General features: G+C 41.4%; 1 protein-coding gene across 3 annotated transcripts; it reads left to right on the forward strand.

The window, feature by feature from the left end:
* The first annotated feature begins 5,640 nt into the window (after positions 1 to 5,640).
* NDUFB3 (NADH:ubiquinone oxidoreductase subunit B3) lies at positions 5,641 to 10,097 on the forward strand. Of its 3 annotated transcripts, none has more exons than XM_084265169.1 (3): positions 5,641 to 5,780; positions 7,173 to 7,326; positions 9,828 to 10,097. In XM_084265169.1, exons 2-3 carry the CDS (start codon positions 7,175 to 7,177, stop codon positions 9,982 to 9,984), a joined length of 309 nt encoding a protein of 102 aa, XP_084121295.1. In that variant the 5' UTR covers positions 5,641 to 5,780; positions 7,173 to 7,174; the 3' UTR covers positions 9,985 to 10,097. The 3 variants fall into 3 exon arrangements, with proteins under 3 accessions (XP_084121295.1, XP_084121294.1, XP_084121296.1); XM_084265168.1 differs by having other exon boundaries at positions 5,745 to 5,804; XM_084265170.1 differs by having other exon boundaries at positions 5,777 to 5,797.
* The last annotated feature ends 863 nt before the right edge of the window (positions 10,098 to 10,960 follow it).

A 10,960-nucleotide genomic window follows, 5' to 3' on the forward strand; every position in this document is an offset into this window, starting at 1 on the left:
GACCTCCTTCCAAATGTCTCCAGCTCTCTTATTTCCATGCAAAAGGAAGTTAATACATTTGAACCACAAAATCCGTATTCTCTACAGAATCACACCAGGAGGTCAAGGTTGCAGATCTAACATGGGCAGCCGGCAAAAGGAGCCACCTGGACTCCCTGAAGAACAGAAAACAATCAAGGAAAGACCAAAAAAGTTACAAGTCACCTGAACTGTGATTACTAATAAAGTATCTACTGAAGCAGATAACCCTAAATGAATTTTATTCCCAGGAGCATTTTCAAATAGACTACATAGTATGAGAAACAATTTCAGAATAGAAGGTTCTCACGGTGACAGAGTAACACTGCTGTGGAGTTCAGCCTAATCCTTCATCAGGATACATGAGATCCAAATTATTCTACGGGGCAGCGTATTAAAACATGCTGATTATTTTAAAAATAGTTTTGTGATGTGTTAGACAAATGTTCTATGACCACATAACATATTGTTCTTAAAACACTATAAATGAACATAAATGTCACACAATCAACGTCTGTAACACACCGTTTCTATTGGTTTTGGCTCTAAGGAAAACAATACAAAAAGCCTATGCCCAAAATCATTATATTTGACAGAAAAATGTAATGCTAACAGAAGAATGACTAATGGCCACACAATCTTCCTTACAATACAAATATTTTTTTTTCAACACACGTTGGAACAGTTTGCAAACTGCGTACTATTTTACCCAGCCTTGATAAAGGCTTATATGTCCTCTTCTCTGAGGTACTGCTGGCAATAGAAAATTAGTTTATAGTGGGGTTTTACTAGGTAACTATATTTTACTTCACCAGAAATGCCCCCTCTGCATCTTGATTTTATATTTCAAGTTTTGAAACTAAAGTCAGAACTCTGTATGAAACAGAACAATTGTGTCACCCCCATAAATCTGTTCTGTGATTAAAGTTAAAAATAAAGAAAGAAAAATTAAATTATTTAGAAGCATGAATAATCCAAGCAAAGGTGCAGAGAGAAAAGGTCTACTGGCTTGATATTTTGCCTACAGTTAATGACAAAAGCACAAACTCAGAATACTTTCTTACTCTCAAGAAAACCATTTGTGCCTATGTGGACACAGATCAAAATATAAGAAATTCCACTCAAACATCAGAAAAAACACTTATTCAGCATGAGGATGTTTAAATGCTGGAACAAGTTAGGCAAAGAGGTTGTGGAGTCTCTTTGGAAATACTCAAAAACCAACCAGACAGCATTCTGAGGAACCTACACTAGTTGCCCCTGCTTTGAGCAAAGAGGTTGATCTACGTAATCACCAAGAGGTCCCTTTCAACCTCAACCACCCTGCAATTTCATTTTTTAAGATACTCTACCTCTGCCAAAGATGACAAAAGAAAGGCTCAGTAAATAACATGTCATTTCAATAATACCCAACACCTGAAACTTATGTCATAATGTCTATTCTATAGTTACCTTTACAGCCCTACACAAAGTGTATCAACAATTTACACAACTCAAATTAGTGTTCCCTTGAACACAACCCTGCGTGAAATCTTGTCAACCACAAGCAAATACAAGGAATGCAAAGGAAATACTGTCGAAAACAGCATTGTGTGTCAGGAATTACTTCTCATAACTATTCCATTTAGGAATGAAAATAACCAACTGAGTAATAAGTCCACCTGTACTACTGATCACTTTCTCTGTCCAGATCAATTTCTCCTGACAAGAGTCACAGAACTTCTTACACTATCATTCCTATGGCAGAGATGTCCTTCACCAAGAGGCAGCAGGGGAAGTCTCCATCTTTCATTCCTGATAATAGTCCCTATCTTAATATAAGGGAACATCCATGAAGAAAATTAATGGATCCTAAAATCATTTTCCTGCACATACAAGTGTTTGAGTGAACACTTTACCCTGATCCTTCAAGATTCTGAAGTCATGTCAAACTACTTGGGAATGAGCCAAACAGTTCTGCCCCTCCTCGTACAGAAAACAAGGAGTATCATATGAAGTTCTCAGATAACAGGTTCAAAACAGAACAGAGGAATGATATTCACAAAATACATGAATTATGGTGCTTACTGCCAGAAAACATACTATATGCAAAAAAATATACAAGAGCTCAGAAGTTTTTAAATATTAAGTATATCCATGAGATATAAATCTATACAAAACATCAAGCCCACTAAGAGACTCTGAGAGATGACCTAAGGAGTAACCCTATATGCTTGCCTAGAAGAGTGTAACAATAAAGCACCTGCTGTCAAATGCTTAGCTGTGGGAGACAAACAGAACTTGAAGCAATAGTCCTGTTACATACCAGGATCCTAGGGCTTTAGGCTTTAAAACCAAATAGCAGATTAGCCCAGTACAGCTGATCCTGTGAAGAATGATCTTTGGGTTGCCAAAAAGAAACCAGAAAGGAACTAAGACTACTCCTCCAGCACATCACTTCTCAAAGAGTGAGGTCAAACAGTGGTTTGAGACTGCCATACTCTCCATAAGACATTTAGCGCTCTCATGCTGCCTGAAGAGATCATTTGCTTCCCCACTTTTCACAGCCTTTAAAAAAAAAAAATCCAAAGAAACCAAGGTGAACTAAGTATCTTTTCTGTCAGTATTGTAACCAAAGCAGGATTGACTACTTTATTCAAATGGCAAAAGGCTTCCAATAACTTATGCCTACCAATACAAAGCCAGACAAAGTATCATGCAATTTCACAGAAAAAAAAAGAGGCTGTATTTAAGTAGTTTGAATATGTATTAAAATATTGAGAAACAAACAACCCATCCCAAAACTTCAAGTCACTGCCACTCACACAGCCCCCTACTCCACAAAACCATGAAGAGCATACGACTCACAGTTCAGTGCTAGAGAGAACATTATATGCACATGAAGAGAAGAGCAGTACGTGTAACATAGCACCACAATATATTAATCCAAAATACATATCAACACAAATTTCTGGAAACATGAGCTTCTGAAATCTATTCAAGAAAACACCACCATATTCCTCTCACCTAGCAACATAAGCAGGAATCCCAGCAAATCATAGCTAGCATGGCTGAATACATGCTAACATATCTGTATTGTAGAACACTTAATCTTTTCAGTAATTATCACCACTATGTATAGTCCAAAAAAAGTAACTAAATAAACCAAAAAAGTACTAATTATTTGTACGTGGAGTGCCAATGACCTTCCCCTTTCCTAAAGGGCATCCAGCATTTTTAACACAAGACAAAAATTTCTCTTATGTTAGTTCCTTGTACATACTATTAATCTCTTCATACTGACATTATAAATATGGTGAAGTTTCCTTCTCAAAAGAGGCTGTAGCAAGACTCCAAGCCCCCTTGAAATTATGCAGACTCACTTATTTGGTGAATACAGAGCTCCAAAAAGCTCCATAGATTCCCAAAAGATCACACCACTCATATTTGCTATCTTATTTTGAATGGAAAGAGTGTGGTCCATAGTGAGAGAAAAAGAAATTTACCAAGCAAACAGGAAGCAACCTTATGGCAGAGTGAATCTATCAACAGCACACAGCTTTTCCTATGAAGAGTTTTTATGTTTATGGGTAGAGGGAAACTACCCAAAACCCTGTTAAACCTTGAAAGCAATAGTGTATTTTTGAAGACACATCTTACAAAGCACACTCCTCTAATACAAATTCATTCCACCACAATAGGTCATACAAAAATCAACGTTCTGGGATCAGAATTGAATGTTCATGTTGATGGACTGAGGGATACCAGTAAATTAGGGCTTCATGCATAAATAATGAATCCATGATTCCAAGCACTGTGAAGAAAACAAAATGGAATAAACAGAAAGCCCCACCAGAAATTAATCCAGAACTTTTTTCCTTCAAAAAATAAACCCCAGGTGCCTCGTACTTAACATGTCTATATATCACTGAAAGTTTTTTCCTGAGGAAAATAACATTCTTCAGCAACACCAGACTTCACACACATACCCATTAACTTTCAGCCACAATAAGAAACATTAAATACTTCACAACTATCTGACAGAACTTCACTTTTCAGGTACCTCACAAAAAAAGAGCCCCCCTGTGATTATGCCACAGAAATGTTACAGAAAAACAAATGTGTCTCCTCTCACCCTGACGCTGCCTCTGCAGAGCAGAAGAGACCGCTCTGAATGCTGCGGACTTTATCTCACAGTGAAAAACATTCAATGCTGAAACCAGACAGAGGCAGTCTGGATTAAACAGATGGTACTCTATTTAGAACAGTTTCACTGTTAATAACATGATAATGACATTCCTTCTGGAACTCTTCTCATGCATTCCCAGTATCCCTATTAAAAACGACCTGAAACCTACAAGTAGCTTTAGTCAGGATACTGAGGGAAAAAAAGCACTACAGTCCTAAAATTCTTCAAGCATGATGATATAAGGCAGTGTTTATTATTCTCATTCTTAAGTGCATCAGAAATTAATATAGCAGAGTTTGAATTCTGCTATAAACAATCAGCATTATCGTGTCATCTACAACTGGAGAATGACTTAAGCCTTTAGAAGTCACTGAGTAGTTAATTTTACTGGCTTCTTTTCAGGTGAAGGGTACGATGTACTCAAACTTGAGGAACATAACAAATAATTCAATTATGCAGAGACTCGTGCAATCAGCACTTCACAATTCCTTCGCCAAAGCACGCGAAACGCTAGGCTCCTCGCAGCCGCGTCCTCAGCGGAACCAAGCAACCACCTCGCTCGGGAAGCGGCCGCCAAGAGAACTCTCAACTTTCACTTACCTTGCAGCGCAGTGCCGGGGTTTCAGGATGTCTCCCCGCTCCTCCTACAGAAACAAACAGCGATGCTCTTTTAAGCTACATCCACTGAAAGCCAGCAGCCTGCGCCCGGTGCCTGTCGGGCTTGCGAGCACCTCGGATCCGCCCCGACAAGGTGAACCCCGCGGGCAGGCAACGAGGCGGCAACTGCCCCGGGCCCCGCGGCCGCTCCGCAGCGCTTGGCGATCAGGGCCGGGGGCGCGCGGGCCCGGGGCTTACATAACCGTCGGACGCGGGGACGCTCCCCCTCGCCCGCCCCTCTGCGGTGCCCGGGGAGCCGCCGCCCGCGGGGAGCGGGAAGGGAGGCCGAGCGCGGCGCCGGCAGCCCGCTGAGCGGCGGTGACTATGGCGGGAACTACGGCTCGCGCCCCCGCACGCGCAGACCCTGCAGGCTTCCGTCCCCGCTCGCGCACCCGGCAAAGGCGGGCGGGCAACGGCCAAGCAGCCAAAACAGGGGAGGGAAAGGGGAAATCCTTGCTGCCGTTCCGGCCCTGGCGCCGCCCCAAGCTCCGCCCGCCGCGACCACCGAACGGCTCCGGTACCGTCTACTATTGCCGCCGCCCCCTCACCCTCTTCTCCTCCGCCGCCACCTCCAGCCACTGCCAACCCCGCAGCTCAATAACGCATCCGCCCATTGGACCGCTCCCGCCCCCAACAAGCCCGGCTCTGATTGGCTTTCTCCTCTGTACTCCCTGCTCACCACCCCCTCTTCCCTGCCAGCTCCCCCTCCAGAGGTGGTCGTGTTACGCTGTGTGTGAGGCCTACCTCGCCAAGCCGCAGTGATGAGAGTGCTGTGAGCAACGGCCCCGCCGCCTTCGCCAAGATAGCGAGAGGAACCGGAACGGAAGCTGCCCGGAACCCCCGTGGCTGGCTACGCTTCCTCTAGCGCCCGGTCCTCACCCCAACTTCCGCTTCCGGGTGGCCGCTGCGTCCTGGAAGAGGGTCACGGAGCGGGCAGGTACCGAGGGCCCGTTGGTGAGAGGTGGGGGGGCGGTCGGGACCGGGCACCGGCAGCCTCGGGGACCTGTCTGCAGCCCTGCTTACGCTGGGAGTGTCTGTAGCGTGGGCTTGGGGGGGGTGGCATGGCGCAAGTAGTACCTGCTGCCCGGGTTGTGCCCCTGAGCTGGAACGGCTGGCGCAGCCGCCGTAGCCCCTCCCCGCGCGCCGTTAGACGAACACCCGCCCCGCCAGGGCTAGCGGGCCGCGGCGCTGTGAGGGCTGCCCCCCATCCCCCCCTCCCCGCTTCTTGGGGCGTCCTTCCGGCCCGGCGGAGAGTTCCCCGCCGGTGCCAGAGTGCGCATAGACCCCTCCCCAGTAGAAAGCTAAACATCGGTAGAAGAGATGCCTCGGGGTTTTATTGCAAGGGTATAGACTGGGGCTTAATTTGGGGGGAGCTTTTCAGGTAATGACCGCATTAGAGCTCTTCTTCAGGTTTCCTTCTGCAGAAGGATCCTCTTTGCTTGCCTCCAGGCCTTGGGGTCATCAAGAGCTTTGAAGCTGTTATCTTGGTGCTATTGCATTGCAGTCAATTCTAAAAATTATGGACATTAAATCTGTTCTTTGCTACCAGATAGGTGTTAAAATGGGTAATCCTGGCTCAAAGAAGTCTTGGGTGCTTTATGAAAACAGACTTAAAAGCCGTTGTTATTTTCTCCCCATCCTTCATGACCTTACTGAAAACTTTCACCTTCCTACCTACCTTCACTGTTTTTAATGTGATCAGTATTTTCATAGTTCTCTCAAAGGTGTATCTAAAAAAAAAGCATATATTTCCCAGCTTCATGAAGTAACTAGTAAAGTGTACTGACTCACCCATTCATCTGTCCTGTACCTGTTTATTCCCACAGTTGTGTTTGAATTGGAAGCAATGTAAAAGGAGCTAAGGAGCCAAGGCTTCTTTTTTTTTTTCTCGTGTTTTTCTGCCATACTTAAATTAGACATTTCCAAACTGAACTCTGAGCTTTTTATATACTCTGGAATGCCTGCAATTTGCTGGGCACTAATGTTGATAAAGTGCATTTATAGACACCACAATTTTTTTTCTGATACTATTTTCTAGCACAGAAAACTTAGGCAGCTGCTTTATGGTGGTAATTTACGACAGAGTAACACTTAGGTCTGCAAAGGTATCATTGTGCTTAATCCACCAACTTCTGAAATGCAATGAAGTCTGTTAGCTCTTTGTTCTACAATGTACTGTGTACAGTGCAGAAGGTGCCTTGTGTTATCATATGCGCTTTGGAATGCTTCTTGTAATCTCCCTGTTCTTCCTGTACAATGTACTGGTTTTTTTGCAAGTGTCTGAAAATAAGTTCTGAGAAGTAAAAAAACCTCCTATCTTTTCTTGTAGGTATGGGGCATGGAAGTGAACATGGCCATGGCCACGGCCACGGCCACAGCAAAATAGAACTCCCTGACTACAGGCAGTGGAAGATAGAGGGTACTCCACTGGAGAAGGTCCAGGAAAGGCTAGCTAAGCGGGGTCTTAGGGATCCGTGGGCTCGGTAAGTGTGAGAGCCTAAAAAATAATCTTCATGTGTCATTTTATCTACTGTACCTTGTCATTGCAGATTATTCTTTGGTAAAAATAGTGAAAATGCATCTAGAACATATTAGCCAGAATTTTAGTTAAGTCTTATTTACTGTTTGCTGTGGAAGTCACACCATATCTCATCTTGAGCAGTCTCTATGTTTTGCAGGCACTTTGTGATGTTTCATGATAATACAGATCAGGCAGAATGAGCAACACCTCATCCACCAAAACAAGTAATAGTAGGTCTTGCACACATAAGTAAGCCTATCCCATCTCAACAAGGAGATTGCGTGCTTAGATCCTGCTGAAGTTGATGGACCTCCCGTTGACATTCTGCATAGAAATAGCATTCCTTATACACAACAGGAGGCCTTTCTTTGAAAAGAAGAAATATACTACTATAGAAGGTGGAATTCTAGTCAACCTTGCATTTAATTTTGCTAAGTAATGACATAATGAAAGATCAGATTTTTACCTTTCAATTTGTCCCACTTTACTATGAGTATCTCTTCTTTTTTAGCTAGACCAATTCTAGATGAGTTAGGCAGCTATTAAAACAGACCTTAACATATTTTTTCCTCATCATGAATGACTTTGCTCAACTACCCTTTAATATTGAGGAATAAAACTGGTAATGTCATACACTGTGTAGTCCGGTTCTTCTGTAAGAGAAAAGCTGCATGAGCAAACTTATCGCAGGAGCCTTCCTAGAAAAGGCTTTACTTCAAGTGACCACAAGAAAATCTAAGAGCAAACATCATCTGCTAAGAAGTTGTTACATGCTATACCCTCCAGAGGGGTTTGGGATTGACAACACTTTTTTCCTTCCTTTGAAACCGTTTAATGCTGTAAGGATAGAGTAAAACGTAGTTTTGGCAATTATAAGAATCATTTGAGATATGAGTCCTTAGGATTATTGGTTTCCAATGAGCTTTCCAGGCCTGTGTCACATTTCTTTTGCTTCTATTTCTGTGGAGTGCAAGCAGTGTTAGCAGGTTTTTTTCCATTTGCTTCAGACAAGTTTTTTTCAGCAAGCAATAGGCTTATTCCTGGACATAGTTTAATATCATAAATTCAGTATAAATTAAACTGACTTTTAGTGCATACACTTCCAAGTTCAGAAAGTGCTGCAAAACAACAAACTTGAAAAAAGCTTGTGTAGTTTTTGTTGCCCCTCCCGGATTTAAAAAAAAAAAAAAAAAAGTGTTTCTCTGGTAAAAGAAGGGGACTAAGCCAGTGGTGTGAGGAGTTGAAAAAAGGAACAAAGTCAGACTTCTAAACCATAAAATGATTATTCCTGAATTGTTGGTTGCACTAAATGATCTCCAGAGGTCCCTTCCAATCCCTATGATTCTGTAACTTTTTCAGATTTTATATAGGGTAATATTTCAGTTCCATAGGTCAAGTATGATTTTAATCTTCCTTAACAAAAGAGAAATTAGAGTATCCAGTTACTGGATTCAGTAATCTGGCCGAAGATTGCATTAATAGTATTATGCGCCGAAGTCTTGAGAAGCTAACCCCTTTTAGGGCTTCCATTTTTGGTACATGAAGTTTCTTTTAACAGGGGATGACCTTTGTAACAAATGGACATTAACATAAAGACCTAAGTCTTTATCAGTAAGTACTTTTTACTCGCATGTAGAAGATACTTCTCTGTGCTAGTACGCCTTTATCCCAAGTCACAGAAAACATCTGCACAAGGATATTATTTATAAATATTTGACTCCCTTGTTCAAAAAACCTGTATCTTCTCCTGAAATGATGGTTCTGACTTTATTGCTTGTTTCTGTGCAGATGTTTAGGTTTTCTTGTTCTCTTAAAGACTTAAGTCCTTAGAAACAAACTGTGTTCATGTCTATAGAGCACATTGCTTATACTACACGCATACGTGTAGTCAGTTACAACAGAGACTAGCATTTCAATAGCAGTGTAGGTTGAAAACAGTAAGGCAAAGCAGCATGAGCATTATAAGCATTTTGTAGCTTATAAGCTAAACACAGTATTTTCAGCTTTTTTTTAAAATCAGTTTTAGTAGGGTTTTCTGATCTTGTGTCATACTGTAAAACACAGTGCCTATACACTCAGAGTTTTCTGCAGCTGGAAAAACTTTCCCTTTTAGATTTTAACTATGCTAGATACTGTCTAGCACAGCAACTAACCTCTGTAGTTACTCCATCTCCTGCATGTGGTAGGGTTGATTTTGTTTCAGAGTAATTCAGTAACTAGAATTATGTTACTTGTGGTTACTTGTATCTGAAATTGTATGCATAAAGGGTTTGAGTTAAAGAACTTCTATTGTGGCAATCATTACTTAAAAGATACTTTAATAATAGAAATGGTTACAGACCCAATTTATATCTGGTTGAAATACCGTTATCTTTTTTTCTGAACAAAGATATGCCTGTTAATGTCTATCACAGTGGCTCCACTGATCGTGTTTTCTTCTTTTGGTTTCATTTTTCCTTCTAGTAATGAAGCCTGGAGATACATGGGTGGCTTTGCAAAACCCATCACCGTAACAGAAGTCTTTACTAGAGGACTCAAGTGGGGATTTGCAGCTTTTGTCATAGCTCTTGGTATTGAATATACACTGTTCCCTCCAAAGAAGAGCGGAGGCCATCACTAACAATGAAGTATGACGACTTAATACTCACCAATTACTAAGCTGAAACATACATAAGCCTGCTGCTTACTCTGTACTTACAATATGCATATTAAAGTATCTTACAGGCAAAACCATGTTCCAATTATTCTATTATGCTTTTGTGGAAGGATAAAAAAAAAAAACAAAACAACCCAAACCAGCCAGAGCAATCCACATGACTTCAATCTGAGGGGAAAAAAAACAAAACCATAAGACATACATATGCTCTTGATTTTGTTGTACTGCCCTTTATAGAATGGGAAAAGCTATCAGCCAAGCTCTTCTAAGCCCTTCCAACACGCTATTAAATGAAACTGAGACAGTGCGTTGTCTTTAAAGGAAAAATCTTACTGTATTAGAGAGATCTAAAAATGATTATTTGCTAGTAAGTGGTAATGAGTGACATCATTTCTTAGAAGTATAATTTGTTACTGCTCACTCTTATGTATCTAAATAAAAATATCTTTAGGAAGTACCCAAAACTGGCTCAAATTATATGAAAATACTAAAACTTACGCTTATTGAAGAGTTAAATTAATTTGGCAGACACTATGCACCAAAGCGTTCTGCTCTGTAATATCCATAATTTTTAAAAATTACATAGATGACGTACTAAGTGGAACATTTCACTCAGCCATAGCTGTACCTTATCCTAACATGACTTTGAATATACTTGAGCATAATGTGTAAAAAGAACAATTGCTTTTTTCCTTTCTCCATGTGTATTAAGTTGTAAATTTGTAGCAGTACAGATGTATTTACTTTTACACCCAGTCTCTCAAGAATTTGTTCTAAATTTCCTCTTTTTTCTTTAAATTATCTAACAGCACTTAGAGTGCTTTAAAAATGCAAGGGAGTGAGGACTACAGTAGAAAAGGGGCTGTTGGAAGTGTATGTCCCCTGCAGCACTAGGAATTAAAACTGGCTAAGTATCATAGAATTGTTCAGGTTGTGGAAG

Source organism: Gallinula chloropus (assembly GCF_964237585.1).
Source record: "Gallinula chloropus genome assembly, chromosome: 5".
Classification (NCBI taxonomy): Eukaryota; Metazoa; Chordata; class Aves; order Gruiformes; family Rallidae; genus Gallinula; species Gallinula chloropus.